At 42.9% G+C, this 20,288-nt stretch overlaps 1 protein-coding gene across 3 annotated transcripts in view; it reads right to left on the bottom strand.

Moving 5' to 3' along the window:
- Positions 1-20,288, bottom strand: part of TSPAN12 (tetraspanin 12) — a 273,464-nt gene that overhangs the window by 232,418 nt on the left and 20,758 nt on the right. For all 3 annotated transcript variants that reach the window (XM_086967032.1, XM_086967023.1, XM_086967029.1), the window contains exon 2: positions 6,283-6,420. In XM_086967032.1, coding sequence (XP_086823158.1) covers positions 6,283-6,305 — 23 coding nt within the window. In that variant the 5' untranslated portion in view covers positions 6,306-6,420. The remainder of the gene's footprint in view (positions 1-6,282; positions 6,421-20,288) is intronic.

Genomic DNA, 20,288 nt, shown 5'->3' with positions numbered 1-20,288 from the left:
CAGTCTCAGGATTAATATATATTTTAGCCTGGTCGTCTGATGGATCTGGATGGAAGAGTTCTTCTTCCACTTCTGTGGCTGTTACTTCGATTTCTTCGGCTTACTCTGTTTTGGATCGACTATTGCCTCTGGGTTGATACCCCCTTCTGTGTCGACGACATTTGCTGGCTTATTGGTTTTTCTCGGTTCGGACCCTTTGGTCGGGTCGACGAGTGATTTCAGATCGACGGGGTTTTTCGGTTCGACATGCTTTTTGTGCTCGACAGGTTTTTTCGTTGACTGTCCTTTGTCGAGTTGATGGCTTTTTTGGGATCGACCGGTATTTTTGGAGCACTTGTCTTTGGTTCGATAGCCTTCTCCGGCTGGATCACAGGCTTCGATACGGCACTCTTTACGTTGGCGACCTTCTTTGGTTCGATGGCTTTTTGGGGATCGACCGGTCTTTTTGGAGCACTTGTCTTTGGTTCGATAGCCTTCTCCGGCTGGATCACAGGCTTCCATACGGCACTCTTTACGTTGGCGACCTTCTTTGGTTCGGCGACCTTCGGCACAGCAGGCTTTTTTGGCTCAACGGCCTTGTTCGGGTCGACGCCCTTCGGCTCGGTGGTCTTCTTTGGCTCGACGGACTTTTTAGGTTCGGCGCCTTTTGACTCAACGGCCTTCTTTGGTTCGGCACTCTTCGAAGATGTTGTCTGGTTCTGGTGCCTGTCGCTGCATCTCTTGCCTAGCGGCTCGTCGAATCCGGATGGTTTTCTTTGAACGGAATTGGGCACAGGCTGGGCAGGTTTCTTCCTTATGGTCTGGTGATAGGTGGAGAAGTGTGGCTCAATGATTAGAGCGGCAGACCTTGATGCAGAGCACTGGCCAGGGACCAGGGTTCGATTCCCGCCTCGGCAGGATCAGGCTTAAATTCCTCTGACCGGATATTCTCGCCTCAGTGCCGAATCTAAGCATGGGCCCCACGCTGCAACTCTGGGCAATAGCTTGCTTAGTCTCCACAACGGCCCCCGATACACAAGGGATGCCTGGTTTCACCATGGGATGCCCAGGAGTGGACACCTCACAAGGAAAAGCCGGGAGGGGTTCCCTTGTGGTAGGAGTACAAGCGTCGGGATGCTTACGGGTTACTGTTCGCGCTATACAAATACAACACATTTACATTTACTTGTTGCATACTGAGTGTTTGTCAGTATGCGGGAACTTGGAGTGGCATTGTGGGCACCTTTTGAACGGGCTCCTTTCCATCGGCAGCAGGCCCACGTGGCGTAGAAAAGGCCCAACGGCCCGCGTCGACGACCGGTTCGAGATGGAAAGTTCGATCGAGTCAATGAGTACCGAGCGAAAACAATACCGTCGAAGGCCTTTTGGCCTTTAGAAAAGTTTTGTTTCGATTCCGAAGTTGGAGTATAGGAATAACATCCGAACCCAATGGCGGGAAAAAACAATCTGAGGATGGAGAAGACGGCCATGCACACTGTAGTCCAGGGGAGGAGTCACCTATCTCGTGATACTTCGAAGACTCTTCCAGGACAACAAGGTGCAATCATGCGGACCCAACACTAGGCGGCGATCTATGCACAGATATGAATTCAGCAGCCCACATGCCTTGAACATGTATTTACAAGTGAAAGTTACATCCAGATAATTTAGGTTAATGTCCACCTTGTGTGATTGAAAGCTGCCCTGTACAGGGAGATAGTATACAAGTGTGTGGAAAATACAGAGCAGCCATGAATGCCTTACTGTGCTCTTTGACAGATTTGACATTTATCCCAACATATTGTTCTCCATTTATTTTATGATTGGTTGATAATTGTTATTTTATCCTACCCTACAGTTTAAGTTTTGTCATTTATTTTATCATGTGTCGAGTTCACTTTTGATTGTTTTGCTGACTGGTCCTGGAATTATTTTGCACTCTAGGAGAAATTGATCTAGTGTGGCCCACTACCAGGTTAACTTATCTTAATTGTGTACTCCTTGTTATTTCACAGTGTTGACCTCTATTGTACTAGTTTATTCATGCTTTCGCCTTGTGTACAGCGCTCTGATACCCGCAAGGCTCATGTTCACGCTTTATAAAACTTTCCAAATAAATAAATACATTTGATGATATTGCAGAACAGATTTCTCTACAACTAAGGTGGTGCCAGAGGATAGAATACCTACAATGGGCATGAGTATATTCTTCGTGTTATGTGTACACAGACCAGAAAGTGATATTGTAAGCTCTCAAATGTAGAAGGAAATATATATTTTTCAATGGACATTGGCCACTGTCACTGGTTAGCTGGTCTACTCAACTGGTTTTAGTAAATGGAGAGTGCCAGAACCTCACCCACAGAAGGTGGCATGCTCCATCATGGGGTCCAATCCACACCGCAGGCAGAAACCTGTGTTTATGGTGGGCTCAGATGGCACAACCTGTAGCACAGCAGAGCGGAACACCGGCCTGACCCTGAAAAAGGTAATTCCGGCCAGGCCCTGTGTTGTGTCATTACAGTAAAAAAAGTCATCAGTCACACTCAAATAGAGGAGTTTAGCACGCAGTCACCAAGTTAGCCAGGGTAAGCATTACAGGTACACTTGTAAGGCCAGACGAAAACTTAGATGCAGCTTAATCACCTGTTGTTTCATCTTTGAAAAATACATTAACCCATCGCATGCTGGTGACGAACCCCACCCGTCACGCTCCGCGGTGCTCGTGTGCTGACGACGGCTGGGGTTCGTCACGGCCCCGCCCTGTTCGTTTGTTTACCGCACAGCGGCAAAAACGGCCCAGCAGCGAAGGGGTTAAACATGCTAATATTTATATTGTTGTTTGTTGGCGGCCACACAATGCCCGCTGGCGTCTTATGTTGTGTTGCAGCAGTTGGCACAGGCTCTTCTTAGCATGTTTTACTTTTTAATAACACTACTGTGTCACATTCCATAATAGTGAGCCAAATGCAAATTCAGGCGAAAACCACTACTCAATGACTGCAGCATGCACAGTAGGAGTTGGATGTGTTTGTTTTTCCAGCCATTGATGTGTGCCTTTAGTGGTGAGAGCCTATCTGCTACCTCCTTTCACTGGACTAGTTCTGGCTGGATCTGCTCACTGTATTTTCTATAGCAGAGGATGAACCTGGGGTAGAGGCCCCTGCTTTCGCACTTCTGCCTCTCTTCAGTCTAGCATGAGCCTTCATCCAAGACACTGCCACACTATAACCAGATGCCATGCCGGTTTGACTGCTCGGTGTAAGGAGCTGACCCTGGAGAGCCACTCTACCTGTCCAGGAGTACTCTCTACGACTCTGCTCTCCTGCCTGTCCACAGGCCCTCAGCACCTTTGCTAATTGCTATCTGCCTTTGACAGACTGCTCAGTAGTGCATACACTTCAAATGAATAACGCAAACAAAAGCAATTCAAACCTATCTTTACAGTGCAGGAGACCATCTCCTTTCAACTTGAGAATACTCAAGGTTGTCATTAACCGTACAGGACAGTTATTTTTTTAACAAAACTATGGAAACTGTTTTGATTAAATAAAAAATAAAAACTCAGAGCGTCGTTAAAGATAGATCCGCACTTCCCACTTTGACTCTAAAATTAACAAATATACTTGGATTTCACAAAGGGAGGCTATCTGCAGGCTGAAGGTGCCCCCTGCAATTTCCTCTAACTTTTGTGTAGGCTGCTAACTCCATTAATTACTTTAATTACTTTTTTATTGGCTTGGGCTGCTCTCCCATGGTGCAGGTTGGTTTACATATGTTCTTGCATCTTCTTTCCAGTCTGGGTTTAAAATTCAACAGCCACTTGAAATACAAAACATCTCTTGCTTTTTTCTTTCTGTGCTCCATCTGAAAGAAATGCAAATGTTAAGTGTCTCTCAGGGGTGTCCAACATAGGTCAAGGAGAACCGGATCCTTGCACGATATTCAGATATCCACAGACTATGTAAAAAGTGCAATTTAGAGTCATTTCATGTGGATGTCTTTTAGTTGAATATCCTAAATATTTGATAGGCATCCGCCCCTCCTGGACCGACCTTGGAGAACCTGGCAGTAACCTATTTTCTACAGCTCAATCTCTGCCGTTCCGTCAAAGCGCATTCTTGAAGCGGTCCTTGTCATTACAAAGGTGCAAAGGATAAAAAAAATACAATATAGCTATATTGAGAACAACTGACTATGGATGCCATGGTTTGCTACCAAATAAAGTTGCTGATATGTCAGTTCAAATATGCTAGCCACCATTGACTGTAATGTTTATTGGAAAGAGTTACTTTCTCTGCATGTATGTGTTCTTGAGACCAGATTAGCAGTGCAGCCCATGCCAGTGACAGTAGGTTTGGGTGGGCATATTTATGATATAGTTTCACAGTGGCTGAAAACTATATTGATAATGTGGTCATAATAGAAAGAAGCATATTAGTACAAATGAATTTCCTTAACATCACTTTAGATTTTTTTTTAAAGTGACAATTTTTCAGAAAAGCAGTTTTTTCACAACGCTGACTCTAATGCCCTGGGTTCCATAGTTGAGGCTGTTTTATGTGTTAGTTAGCTTGGCAGGGCTTTTGGAATGCCTGATTTCTTGGATAACCCTATAAGGGGCAGAACTTAATATTACAGTGCATGCCTCAGACCAGCCCGGTTTTGAGGTTGCACCATTGTTGTTTTTAACATGAGACAGAGTGTACTACGTTGTTTGGCAAAAGTGGGACTCTAAAGATGATCTTGAAAACGTAGAAAATCTGTTGTTTTAAATAAAAGGTTATATTAAACCAAAAAATATGAGAGCAACATTGTAATAATCGGACCACTTTATAAGAGCTGCTCTGTCATGTATGTTAGGGTATGGTATAATGAACTTGTATGCTATGTTATGATGCTCTATGGTATGAGTACTGTAGGCAATTAGAGGTTTCCTTACGTGCCCTAAGACACAACAAGTAAGGGGGTGGACAAAAGGTGGTTTGCACAGCCAGCTCCCTTGCGTGGGAGAAGGGCACCATCCAGCAGTTTTCCAGCTGCATCTCCTCAGTCTTCGTGAGCAGTGCCAGCTCCTCTGAGGCAGAGTTCCACCTGAGTAGGAACCTCTTTGCATTTTTCTTGTTTGTGGGTTCTGTGTTTCTCTTCTCAGGGAGAGGTGGTGGGAAAGCGTTGCTTCTATTGGGATGTGTTCAGTGTCTGGCAGCTCCCAGTTACGCAGGCTGATTTCCAAATGAGGCTTGATGAGAGGCGAGCTCAGCCTGGCATGTTTCCTCTATATTAGTACCTTGCTTTCTGTTGAGTGTTGGGCCCTGAACAGCTCCGGCAAAGCAGCTAGATCAGACCCTCTGTGCATATGGTTGCTCTGGCTCAGCTCCTCTTGGTCAGATCCTCGAGACCAAAATGAGTCAGACTTCCATGTGGCTTTTGTCTGCCACCCACACTCTACCCCCAGATGCCACGCATTACATACAAAGCAGTGACCTTTAATGGTAAACATGCAAAAGAAAGAGATACAGATTTAGTGGTGCTTCTCTGGTCTATTTTCTATGTTCTCTGTAAGAATGTGGGTATGACTGGGTATCCTGGTGCACTGTAAGGTCATTGTTTACTATGTTTTAAAAAGTTAATACATTTGAAAATATAATGAAAAATATGTTATAAAATGCACTGCTTTTGCCATTTAAAAAATGATTCTTGGGGGAAGAACTCCAACATTTGCCAGGGCTGCTTTGGGTTTCCAGTTCGGCCCTGGCTTTAGAGCTCCTGACTGGGTCTAGAGCGTGGGGCCCCCTCCATGTACTTTACAGGGAGCCCCTTCCACTTTTGTTATGCCACTACTCCTCAACTTGTGGCTATTTTGGTCACAACAATCATACAGAAACGTTTGAAGTGGGAGGTAAAATTCCTTTTTAAATTGGTCCCTCCCTTTTACAAACCTAAATACAAGAGGGTTTGTTAGGACCCTATATATCTGTTTGTCAACATTTTTCTGTCATCAGAGTTCATGGGTATTCATGAGGGAAATGACCTGACCCTTTCTCCATATATATCACGGACATAGAAGTGATGTGTGCTATGTGAGGAAGTAAAATAAAAATATTTGATACATCAGTCACCAGTAGGTATTTTTGTTTTCTTCAGCTCTCTTGGAAAGAAGGGAAGACTTGGCATGGAAATAATATTCCACCTCTGGGACAGGGCAGGATACTGGTCATGGCTGTTAATCACTCAGAACCTGGAAGTGCAGTAAAGAAGCCAGGATATTCCCACCTACTTGAAGAAGTAAAATACTTGACTTACCCAGAAAAGTAAATTAAGAGCATAGAGCAAACAGCGGAGGCACCTCACAGAGTCCTCTCTGGCCATTGTAAGGTGTCAAAGGGGAGCATCTCCATCCTTTCAGAACATTCTTTCAAAATTCATTGGAATTTTAGAGCCCTGTGCACAAAAAAGAAGGCACAAAAAGTAAAACATTGCTTACACACATAACAGGTAGACCAACAGAATCAATGTAACAGTAAAAATAAAGACAGGGTAAAAGAAAATTATGAAAAGAAGCAATTTTGAAGGAAAGATGGAAAAATAAAGCAATTCAGATTTATAAGATGTGTCATGTTGACCACTGCATTGCAGGAAGGATTTTATTATCTTTGATGTGCTAAAATGAGTGGGTGCTCTCCTACGTATAACAAATAACTGTTCTGGCTGGGCATACTGTGATGAGGTGACTCAACATGACACTTAAAAATGTTCCATTTTCTCTTGGTAGGTATGGCACAGTAAAGTGCACTATAGGTGCGCAGCCAACACACAGGATAAATATGAATTTATGGAGTAATCCCATGAGATGAGAAGTATCAAAATCCAGCTGGACCTGCGAGTCAGCTCCACCCAGCAGCCAGTGGACCAGCCTAAATACCTTGTGCCTCCTTGATTACCTCAAATGTGGACAGACTGGCAGTCCAGGCTACAGCAAGAATGCCTGATGCTTGCCCTCATGGAATCTCAACATTGCATCACCTACCCAGTGGCCTGGTCCTGACAAGGGCTAACACTAGGTATTCCCAGCAGGGTGAGCAGGTGGTTGACACTAAGCCACAGCTAAAGGAGTAAAGTGACATCGCCATCCACTTGAGTCACACAATACTTTCACCACTGTGTGACGTTTGGTGACAGGGTGGTGTGGACACTACCTAGTGGTCAGATAATGATGTTAAGCTGCTTTCCACTGTGGCAACTCAAACTCTCGTGCATGTGGAAATTGGGTAAATCTGCTACATGGGTTTCAGAAGCTGGGAAATATGTTACTAGTTATAGGAACAGATAATCTCGGTTATGGAAAATATTGAAACAGCTGGCAAATTGCACTTCCACTCAACTGTTATTTTCCCAATTGCCTACGGTACGATCCGCACATAGAAATTAGAGTTGGAGTTACTGTGCATGTGAAACCAGCACTATCTGTTACTAGGCATATATAAACTGCCATGAGCCTCACTGCCATCCACCTCTGTTCCTGGGCATTATTGTCCCCCTCATTCTACCTTTTGCTAAGGGTATTGCCCTTAGACTCGCCCCTGCACTGGCGTGGCAGGAGTCACCCAGTGGTGACACCCTTATCACCAGCACAGCTAGTCCCGTCCCCATGCGCGCACCCCAAAGGCTGTGAAAGTACACCCCGAGTGGCAGGCTACAGCGTGATTCAAACATCCACAGCAGGACTCAAGAACCCCAGGATTTCTACAGGATTCAAGGATCCTACAGTTTATGAAAGTCACGCCAAGCCAGAAGCTGGCTTCCTCTTCTCTGGAATTTTCTGCTTGTTGCACATCTTGCCACTTGCTTTGCAAAGTCACTTTAAAACAATTCCTCACAACCTTGGAACTCTTCAAAGACTATCCTTGCATCCTTTGAACGCTTTGACCAAATCCAGCGCTGTCTTCAGAGGCGTCAGGTTAATGATGACATAGGGAGAGTTAGATTTATTTGTTTGGATTGTTAAACTATTGTGTGATTCTAGAACTGCCCCTTGCTGCCTCCTGCCGGTACCTCGCACGAGAACGGCAACCTGGGGAGACAGGCGTTTCCTGGTTGCTACTCCCAAACTTTGGAACCTTTTGCCACTCATGATTAAAACTGCCCCCAATCTGATGAGCTTTCGTAGGCTCCTAAAGACATGGTTGTTCAACCAGTAAGCTTGCTGTTCGGTCCCTCTAGCCTCCACATGCGCCGAGACACCTTCGGGTATTTGTTTGCGCAATAAAAATCTCGAAAATAAATAAATAAATAAATTAGAACTCAGCTCGTCTTCTAAGTTGTGCTGTAACAACTGTCTCTTGGGATTTCGCAGCAATTGCAAATCCTGTATGAACCTTTGTTTCTGTTTGGTTCCTAAAGTTGTAGAGCTTTAGCAACTGTGTATAGAGCATCAGAACAAGACTAGTCTCACAACCATTACTTTGGCTTTAGCAAGAGAAAGGTACTGTTCCACTGATACGTTGAAGGTTTACTATAAGGTACCTGCTGCTGGAGAGATCAATGGGTATTTTGTGAGTTTCACGAAAAACGAAATACTACTACTGAAGTTAAGTGTTATAATGCACTGTATTTACCATTATGCATTGGGCCAAATTGAGTGCTGGGATGTGAGGCAGTGTGCTTCCACCCTGCTTCTGTTTGAAAAGGCTCCTTTGAACTACTGAGCTGACGAGCTTGTGTTGATACACCTACACCCAGTGAAAGTACAGAGACCTGAGAAGACTTTGAGCAGCATTTCCAGCACCCCCAAAATGATTTGTTACGTTCCACTGATGAAGGAATGAATCCAGAAACATTTGTCTAGAGTTACACAGCACAGGCTGCACCAACAAGGGTGGAAAATTAAATACTACTACAGAAGTAAGTGTTATCATGTACCGAATTTACCATGATGCATTGGTGCAAACTGAGCGCAGTGATTTAGACCTCTGTCTACGAGTTAAGAGTTTCTAGTAGTATCTTTACAGCTGTGAATTTGACTTCAGGCCCTAATTTTCAGGGGGTGGGGACATGTATGTCGACACCTTATAGCTACTTTATAGTCTGAAACAATGAATATCCAAAAGTATTGAAGCTCCTACAAAGTGTAAGAGTAAATGTACAAATTATTAAATATATACATGTAAATTTACCTGTTTGGATAGGCCCCAGTTCATTTAGGCCAATGGCTGGATTCCTAGAGAATTTCTGTGTTGCAATATATTGTTTTTTTAATGAGTGTGCCTTCAGCTTTTTCCAAAACTGAAGATGACTTGGGTGGTCCTGATGGATATAGGGATGCCATAATATATTCTGGGTGGAAAAGGTCCCTGCCCTACTGCTTTACTTCCTGCATTTCCTCCTCACCAGTTGGAAGTTGTTCTGGCTGCAGTTGTGCAGAGAGCCACGAAAATGGCGAGCCTGTCGGCCAGACAGAAAAGTCGCCCTCCACAGCAATCAGTCAATAGAACAAGGTAGAGGCTCTATTTGTGTCCTGCTGGAGAACTATGGAATAGCGACCACCCGGTTAATAGAGCTACGGTCATGTAAGAGTGAGGAATACATCAAGTTCAACAGTTTTACCTTCGGACTTCCAATATTTTCAGGGCCAGGTGGGGTGCTGTGGCCGAATAGGGCATCACAAGGTTGCATACCATATATTTGTGAACCCATAGCAGTCTCAACTGCATGTACAAAATGTACGAGGGGTAAACCTTGCAAAAAAATGGCCACAGTGATCACATCTTTTTCAGGTAAGCTTGGCACCTTGTTGTGATTCTTTGAAGGCCCAAAAAAGTGTACGCCCCAACTTTATCAAAAGTTTACTAAGTTCTCTTTGAATGCTACAATTACTCATAAATGTTCAGGCGCACTTTCGGGAGACACAGACCATGAATTCGAGGAGCCACTGAGTTCTCTACACCTTTTCTGCAGAGCCAAAGCCAAAATTAAGTGCCAACATGGCTCACTGGTTCCTTTCCCAATATACCCGTTGCCTTTTATCTCCCAGCGAACTTCAGTAGGCCATCTTCTCTCACTCGCAAGAACAAGATATTGATGGTCCAAAAGAGTCTCAGGCATGCTGTTTCTCTCACTTCCTTAGGCTCACCCATGGTTATGCCCGTTCTTATTTGGGTCTCTCTTCCCATTTCAAAGAAAAATTGCCTGTTAAACTCTTTTCAGTGCAAGGGTGACTTCAGAGCGGCTACCATCACGGGACCTTCCATACTGGACGGTAGAATATGGATGTAGAGGCAAGGCATGGAGAATATGAGCACAGATATTGGAACATACATGTTGTCGTTGTGTGACTGCCGTTCACAATACTCTCCTCCCCCTTCTCTCCCACAAGGATTCTTATTTTGGCTGTTGATCTCTTTTTATGACCAGATCTCTGGGTTCAGAGGAACGCCAACTCACAAACAGAGGATCTGGGTTGTTTCAGCTAAAAAATAACCCCATTTCATAATGTGGGATTAAACACCTTTTCTAGAAATCATATTTAGGGGACTTGTTCTTCAATTCTAGATTTTCCAGTCTATTATAAATGTGCTGAGCAGGATGACCTTGCTTCCTAGACCAAGATACACAAGCATGCTATTTAAAAACTCACTGTCAATTCATACACTGAATTATTATTACTCTGTCAGAAGCAGGACTACAAATGCATTTGAAAGACCAGGAATAATGGGGCATATTACCAACAACTAGCGATAATTTTTGTCTCTAACTTGTTTAGAGACAAAAATTATCGCCGCACATCGGCCGTTTTTATCGCAGATAAACCTTGCTATTAGCAAGGTTTATCGCAAATGTGATAAAAAACGGCCGGAATGCATGAATATCGCTGAAAAGTCAGCGATATTCATGCATTATCGAGCAAATGCTCTTAGCCATGTTATCCACCTCCCATTGGATAACATGGCTAAGAACTGCTCAGGGCAGGTGTTAGCTTTTGGAGATATTCGCGCTTAGCGCGAATATCTCCAAAAGTTGGTAATAGGAGATAGCGATGTTAGGGACTGTTTCCAGTCGCTAACATCTTGGCACGCCCACTTTGCATGTCATTAGTGATAAATATCACTGACATGCAAAGCGGGGCCCAAGTTGGTCGCTATCTCCTATTAGCTGTCACTAACTGGTGTTAGCGACAGCTTGGTAATAGGGAGATAATTTTATCTCCGCTTTCTTGGATTTTAAAGCCAAAAAAGCGGAGATAAACCCCCTTGATAATATGCCCCAATGTTTTTTACAATTCAGCACGTGGATGGTGTCAAGATACAGCACATCCTACTTTTAAATGTATGTCACCTTACACGTTTAGATGTAGTGCGCATGCAGAGGTAGATTTTTTGCCAGTCTTCTGTTTTTGCAGAGTCAAATTATGTCATCTAGTTAATGAAAAAATCCTGCATGGGTTCCAATTCGGAAAGCCTCACCTTCCTATAGACATCAGTCCTTTTGGGTTCAGTACTTCAGCTGTTCCCTTTAAAAAGACTCTTGATTAGTTCAGTGTCTCAATTGTAGCAGTTTCTAGTCCATGCTGTTGACCACGCCAGGATGCTTTCAGCTTACTGTTTTAACATCCTGTTCTTATTTTTTGGTTGGATCTCTTGAACTCCATTTCAGACGTTTCTACAACCAACTGAGACAAAGTTTGTATGATAGTCCTCGCACCCATGGTTCTCAAATTTAAATCACCATTCAAACTAGCTTCTGCTTCTAGATGTCAAACTGTTAGCTTTTACTCAAATAAGATACATGCAGGCAGTCAGAGGGAAACAGCATTATTACTTTTCTAAAGAAATATTCCAGTGGCACCTCTTTCTTAACACCCATTTGATAGAGTTAGGGAATGAACTTCCACATCATTCAAAGCCTCAACATCTGTTTTTAATCAATGGACTGATGAGAGGTGAGAAATGGTTTTGATACCTGAGAAGCCTTGCATCCAGCTCTCACTAGCAATAGCTTAAACATATTCAGACTGTCTGCCTCGTCACATTCCTAATATAGATACCTGTATTCATCTTTTGTTTATTTATGGCAGCTGATTGGCAAGAAAGAATCCACCTAGGAATTCCAGCCTGTCTCTGATATGTTTGTGCTTCTCCCATACAGTGTGGATTCTATGCTGCGTACTAGTTGTCTGGAATATAGAGATCATGGTATACCTTATAAACCGGTTGTGGCTCTCCACCAGTACCGCGAGTTTGCCAACAAAATGAACACTCTCTTCCCCAGAGCCAATAGTGCATATTTGTTAGGTTTTCCGAAGAAACACTGAAGCTTTAAGAGACATCTGATTAGGACCAAACTGCAGTTCCTACCATCCCTTTCCCCCTAAGTAGGGATCTAATATGAGGAAATTGGAAAGTTTTTTTTTTTAAGTCCTAGCTTGAAGACGAACTGCTGTAGGAGAGAAACTGTCCTAACCTTGACAGAAAAGAAATCAAGCTCTATGCCACCATTCTGGCCCAGCGCCTGAAACCCTATTTAGCCTCATTGGTACATCCGTATCAGTGCGGATTTATGCCTCAGCGGGGGACCCGCCATTGCCTCCGAAGACTGCAGTCGGCCCTGGTACACCGCCACCTGATTAACCCTTACTTGGCACTCCTGTCCATAGACTTTGAAAAAGCCTTCGATTCCGTGGACTGGGGGTACCTACAGGGCGTGTTGGCCAAGATGGGATTTGGGCCCCACTTTTGTTCTCTGGTCCAAGTTCTCTACGCCCGCCTGAGAGCGCGAGTCCTGGTCAACGGGGTGCTGAAATGGCCTTTCCCATCGCCAGCGGCACTAGGCAGGGTTGTCCCCTTTCTCCTTTACTATTTGCCCTGGCAATGGAACCCTTGGCGTCCCTGGTGCGGGCTGAGGATCGCTTCCGTGGTTGGGAGTGGCCACATACGGACACAGATAAGATCGCCTTGTACGCCGACGATGTGCTGGTCTTCCTGTCCGACCCCGCCTCCTCCGGGCCACAGTGCCTCAGAATCTTGCATGATTTCGAGCGGGCCTCAGGACTGCGGCTTAACCCCGGAAAGTCTGTGCTAGTCACCCTGCATCTTGCTAGGGAGTACTTCCAGTGGCAGTCCACAATACCGCTTCGGAGGCTGTCCTTTAAGTATCTGGGGATCTGGATCACCCTTCTGCCCGAACTGGGCTGGTCCCTCAACGTGGCCCCCTTTGTTAAGAAGGCTAAAGAGTATCTCCTTAAATGGAGGGCGCTGCCTCTGTACCCCCTGGGGAGGGTAGCTTTCTTTAAAATGATGATCCTCCACAGGTTCCTCTACGTCCTCCAGAAAACCCCCTTCTGGTATTCCAAGGTCTGGTTCAAGGAGCTGGACACTCTGATCACTAAGTTTCTCTGGAGCGGTGGAATGGCCCGGGTGGCTTTGTCTGTCTCTCGGATTTCCTCTTATGACAGTGGCATGGGATTGACGCACCTATATCTGTATTTTCTGGCGATGCGCTTATTAGTGATACACAATTGGTGTAATGGGGGCTGGTCAGACCCTGCCTATAGACTTGAATTGAAAGAACTGGGGATAATGGGCGTCCAGGCCATGTTATATGCCTAGGCTCCACTAAGCCTGTCTTGTGGGAGTAATAGTTCCTTCTCCGCCTTTGAAAACAAGCATCCGTGGTATGTCTTGTTTTCTTCAACTTTGATGTGATTAGCTTTTTAATTACAATACTGTGGATTTGTTCCTAATGGCAAAATACCCTCCTTTTTTTGTACTAAATAGGTTTGTGTCCCTGTCTCCTGTCCTGATGAAGACCCCATTGCAAGGTATCAATTTCTGCCTGCCTTCATAACAGGGGTCGAAACGTCGACTGTTTTTTGTGTTTTCAGCTTCATCCCAATAATTTGGTCATTAAGTACATTTATGAAGCATGTTATTTTGTAGTATTATACTTGAACCTTTGGTCATTGACAATCTGAATTAGTTTATGTGTCTTTGATTAATTGTAGCCTTTCGGCTTTGTTTTTATGTCACTTACCCTTTCCTACACTCACTGCACACCTCCCCTTTCCCTTTTCCAGGGCACTACACTAAATTTGTAAGTGTTAAATCAAGAATGTTTGCCCTAATAATTGGCTTAGCGTCATCGTAATTAAAAACAATGTTAGCAGATTGACTTTTTGTCTTTATAATTGATTTTTCTTGAAGGTTTGCAAATAATTCTCTGTGTGATTACTGGGACCCCTTTCTCTCAGCAATATACATACCCAGGTCCCAGTGATGATATTGGGTGAACCCCCCTTTTTGTAACATGTTATATGGGGAACCCATTCCAAGACGGCTTCCTGAAGTGACGCGATCAGTGTTGTTGGCATGGCGGGCTTCCCTCCGACACAAGGGGTGGTTGGGAAAACTGACCCAGTGCACCCCCCTCTGGCAGGGGGCATGGCTTCGTGAAGTCAGCAGGTTGTGGGGCTTTAAACCTTGGGACCTTATTGGTATCTCCCAATTAGGGGATGTGTGGGCAAGAGGCCAGATGTTGTCCTTCCAAGAGCTCCAAACCCGTTATTCCCTGCACTCCTCTCAACACTATAAATACCTGCAGTTGCAACAAGCCCTCCTCACACACATCACGGGCGACAGGAGGCTCCCTGAATACAGCCCCACTGAGGCTCAGACACTGATGGGTGACTTGGGGAGGGGTTTCCCAAATGTATCGTACTCTAGTCAATAACACCCCCACATCACTAGACAAGGTGAGGGATCAATGGGTGGTATCGGTGGGTTCCCTAGATGATGTGGACTGGCACGATGCCCTTATGGCTCCCAGAACTGTTACTGTCTCCGCCAAACTCAAAGTTGATCCAATTATACTATCTACAAGCTGCATATCTCACCCCTCTGCGCCTGCAGAGAGCGGGTTTGCGCCAAGATGTGGCATGCACACGATGCAAACACGTCCCGGACGATGTCCTCCACATGGGTTGGTCATGCCCCCGCTTGGTACTTGGTTGAGATGTTCCTCATGACCCACGTCACTCCTTGCTGGGCATCACTGACGGGCTGAATGGGTCCAGGTCTGATAAGTTGTTTTACAATACAGCAATGATGGTGGCCAAGCGGGACATTGCGCGGCCTGGCTAAGCCCTGATCCTCCTACCCTGGAGAAGTGGCGAAGAGGGGTAGACTGGTGTGCGACCCAAGAGAAAGCCATGTATACAGCGAAGGAGCGTGCCAAGAAATATCGTAGAGTGTGGGGGAAGTGGCCGGGGCGGTGGAGGGTCCCGATTGACTGGACTCCAGCATCTGCTAGGAGTTATGTTTTTCCTTTTTAGAGGGTCCGTGATTGGGGAGTACAGCTACGATCTGAATGAACTCATATCTGTGATTTCAGTGCATTGGCTGATTTGTTTTTTTATGTTTTTTAAAATCAATAAAAATTTGCTGATCAAAAAAACCTTGGCAGAAAAAAAACACAAGGCCAACTCTATGATGCCCAGATAAAAACTGCAATGAGTGCGACTTAAAATAACAAGTCTTCCCTGGAAGATCTTCAGCCCAGACGACAGTGCATGAAATGGACAAGCAACTATACCATAGGTTTAGGACATTATAGGCTCATTTGAGCCTGCTGTCCCCTTGACCTGTCTAAATATGTGAGAGCAGGAAGCAAACTTGCTTCTCCCAGTAGAGCCTATTTGATGCTAAAGGCTAAGGGTGTGTCTGGTCGATTCAGGATTTTTGCTCTGACTTGTGAACTATTTGAACCCTCATCATATGAGATACACTTCAGGATATATTGAGATTTCTATTCCTGGTGACCCAATACCAGTTCACAATAAAAACAGTGAATCCGCCAGTGTCCCAGGTTCACTGGATACTCTACCAAAGACTGAAACCACAATCACGGCCAGATATTAATGTCCTATGGACCCATAAACTTTGATAGTCTTGAAAAGCATACTGTAGGAACCAGTCCATTTCCCACACCATTGGCCCCATCACCACTGCTGTTGAATACTTCAGTAATTCAAGTCCCTCCTACCCCCCAAAGTCTCCCTGATGAATAGGGAATTACTATGGGAATTGGGAATACTGTGCAAATTCCAGCAGTAATTTCCCATTTTTCTCCCAATTTTCACCTTGTCATCACACCAGCTTTTAACTTTTTTTTTAATTGTTCTTTTTATTAAAAACAAATTAACACATAAAGTAGCACATTACGGACAATATCATGTACCATGCTGCAATCGGCAAATCTCCACATAAAAGGCGTGTCCCCAGCCAGGGTAGAAGATATCGCAAAACATCGGTCGGGTAAGCATTACTCCGTGTCCAAAATGGGTAGGTATCTCGGCGGCTCACAGATGTTCCGCCTGTATACTTACATTTGTTAAGGCAGCCTCGTAAGATATATACAGTTTTTCTGTGAACGTACAATGGTCCATGTCATTTTCCTAAAGCCTCAGGGACAGTTTTTCTCTTGCTCCCCACAGCTTTGCAATATTGCGTTTAGCGACCATCATTCCCAATGACACCCATATCTTATCCTTGACGTTAAGGTCTGTAGGGCCCCAGATATTTAAAAGACAAAACTTAATATTGCAATCCGTGGTTACCCTCATGACTTCTGTCATACAGTTCGTGACCCTTTCCCTGTATCTCTGGATTAATGGACTCTTCCAGACTGAATGTATGAATGTACCATCCAGCACACAGCCCGATACAAACTGTGTCCTCCCTAAAGCCCATCTTCATCAATGTTGGTCCTGAATAATATATCCTATGTAATATTTTGAGTTGAACAAGCTTCAGTCTGGATGAGATAGCAGTTTCCTTGGGGGATGCAAGCGCTTCTAGCCATTCCCCATCATCCAACCGCGCTACGTCATGGTCCCAGTGAGCACGGAGTCGGAGAAGGTTATCATAGCTTTTAACTTTTTTAATGCCTGGGTGGAATTACAAGGAAAGCGATATTAAAGCATAATGGGTAAGTAAACTTGATTTCCTATAAGTTAAGGTGTAATATAATTTTCTTTAAGAACATCTACTGAACTGCTATGGAGAACATTTCACTTTATACTAGTTATATTTAGTGACATGTCTTTGGACTCTGATGTGGTCTATTGATGTCAGTTTGTATTTTTATTTAATCAACTGAATTTTCTTAGTTCTGCAGCTTAGTACAGATGTCCCAATAGACTTTTTCTTCGTTTTGTTTGAAATCCCTGCACCGTTATCCTCTTAATTATCATTGTGGAATAATTTATGAACATTTTGTGTGGCCTACATTTAAGGTATGTTTGAGTTGTATGCTTGAGAATATTTTTGTACCTTTATTTAGCACAGTGCAGCCCGGGTGATAGATAACTCTGTTGTGAAACTCAATTTTACATGATTCAAAATGTTTGTTGTAACTACACTGTATATTTTGACACTGTCACTACCTCCATGTATTTTACGTCTACAGATGTATTTGTAACACATGAATCATCTAGGCTTGTTTTACACAGTTGGTAAGGTGTCAAGTGCTATATTTTAAGTCCTGATTAATGTTAAGAATCATTGTATCCCTTAACTAGCAGAAACATGCCGACTTAAATGAAAGAATGTGCCTTCTTTTTGAACAATTACGTAAACAGTCAGATGTATGTTTAACTGAGTATTTTAATATGTGATTGGTATACAGAATACAAGTTCTTGAGAAGAACCAATACTCATTTTTATATTTAAAATGAAATGGCACTGGACTAAGGAGCACATTCAAGGAGTGTACTAGGTTATAGACAGCTCATCAGCACTGGTTCACTAAGGGTCTGCTAACAATTTTTGATTACAAGGATAAGGAGCAAAACAGCCCTTTTCTGGGTTACACCAAGCTAAGGTGCTTTTCCTTGTGATGATGCCCAAGCAGGAAAATGACTCAATAATGACACTCATGAGGTTTGAGTGATGGTTCCACTTATCTCTCAACAAGTGAGAAACTCCTTCTCCACTTTTTCAGACAGTGCTGTAGGATGTAAGGTAAGAAGAGTAGGCCTAATTGTAGCGAGATTACTGGCAAGGTTAATGGACTTGGAATTCCAGTAGAAGATGGTAATCCTCATTAGCGGAGTTATGAACAAATGCTGGCAAATAAAAAATACTATGTGACCATTGTATGCTAGACTATTTTTGAGATGGTATACACCAATGATGGATGTGAAAAAATTGTGATCTATGCGAAATCTATTAAAAAACAGATTGGGAGCAGTGCAAGTTATATAAAGGTAAGCATAGTGAATAACACTTTATAAGATTCTCACACACAAATGAATTGGTTTTAACTTACTCTAAACAAATACTTTGTAATATAACATGGCACAGAGCTCTGAGAAGACTTTGGGCAGCATTTACAGCACCACCACAATGATGTGTTCCTCTCTACAGAGAAAGGAATGAATCCAGAAACATGTGTCTAGAGTTACGTAGCACAGGCTGCACCAACAAGGGCGAAATAATAAAGACTACTATGGAAGTAAGAGTTATCATGCACTGCATTTACCATGATGGATTGGGGCAAATTAAGTGCTCGGATGTGAAGCAGCGTGCTCCTAACTTCTCTGTGTGTTTGTAATATAATATGTGGAGCATATTATTAGATCAACTTGATATCTAATTAGCATATTGAATAGATGCCTTGAATTATATGATTTAGGATTAGTTGTAGTTAAACATAGTGAGTTTTAAACTGGGAACAGAATTATGAGGTGCAAAGAATTTGTATTTTGATTGGGGCTATTTATGCTCCTCAATTATAATGGTTGTATGACATTACCATGCCTTACTTCATCGCGCACATCTTTACATCGCCGATTTTACAACACATACCACTACCACGCATTTACATTCACTCACATTAGAAACACCTTCACCAAGCATTCCACTACCACACATCCTTTTACCACGCTTACTGTTCCTGAAAAATCCTGTCACAGTCTAACACTGCCACCTACAGTTCAAAAATTATACATTAAATCTTAATATATTTAATTAATGACTGTCGTTTACAGGTTTGGCACTATTTGAACTTTTTATCATGGGGGTGGGGGGAGACAACCAACCCCCTTTTTTAATTACCCTAAAATGCGTGGTTTTGTCTTGTGTTGTAAAGACGATGTAAAAAATGTGTATAAAATGTAATCCAAAGTAAAAACTTCGGAGTAAAGGCTGGTTCCCAATTCTAATATGTATCATTATACATTTTATTTGAAATATCAACATGAAGTAGTTTTCTGATTTGTAACAAGATTCAACAATATTCTGATGTTGTGTCAGGTTTAAGAAAGTTTACAACATATTTTATTGTTATCAGTTATTTGTGTACAACAGGGTATGCTAAAACAACTGCGATAGAATGAACATGGGAAAAATATATTTTTTTAACACAAAACAACTATTAATGTCAAAGATGTTTTTTTCTCTTGAAGGTATGAGACGCCAATAGGAAATATACATGTGTAATGTGGAGATTAATGGTAATTAAGATGTTGGGAATTGAAATGTATGTAAAGGAAACAATTTCATTATTTTTTTTACAATGGATTTGGTTTCCAATGTTTCAATTTTTTATGTTTATTGACAGCCCTGAAGAAGCGTTTATATTGTGAAACTGGGTGAATGTTTACTTTTTTGAGTCATACAAGATTTGTGAAAACGACTGAAAGAATACTAGCAGAAAGTTAAATTGTATCGTAATTTGACAATTTATTAAAATAAATGTTATCTGAAGCAGCACGATTGATGTACTTCTTTGATATATTTTCTCTCAAAGAACTTTGAATCATGTACTAGAAAATAAAATACACTGGAAGGTAAACAGTGTTCTGAGAGGAGGGCATGGACATGTTTCCTTTTTACCTCTGTTAAACTAAATATTACATTACAAAATTCATTATATAAACATATTTTACGCTCTATTCATCTGGGGACACATTCAGTTATGATCCCAGACCTATCTATACTTATCAATCTGTTCATCTTCCAGCTATTCCCATCCAGCTAAGTAATTTACTGTTCAGATGCTTCTGAGGAGATTTATGACTCTGGAGGATTCCGGTTGGTCTTGGCAAATACTTTCTCTTATCGGCAGTGTGAATTTGCTTAACGGGGGCTTACATTCCCAACTTTAATTAAGCTCTCCTTCATTTCCGTTCCTGTCAGCTATATGTAAATATATACGCACTACCTGCTACATTGTTGCAATTAATGTGAGTTGCTCATGAGCTTTGCCTCTGCCAGCCTGCCTTACTATTTTTTATCAGTAAAATAGTGTACTGAGTA

This window comes from Lissotriton vulgaris, chromosome 1_1 (genome assembly GCF_964263255.1).
Source record: "Lissotriton vulgaris chromosome 1_1, aLisVul1.2, whole genome shotgun sequence".
Taxonomy (NCBI): Eukaryota; Metazoa; Chordata; class Amphibia; order Caudata; family Salamandridae; genus Lissotriton; species Lissotriton vulgaris.
This window is presented reverse-complemented; position numbering and strand designations above follow the sequence as displayed.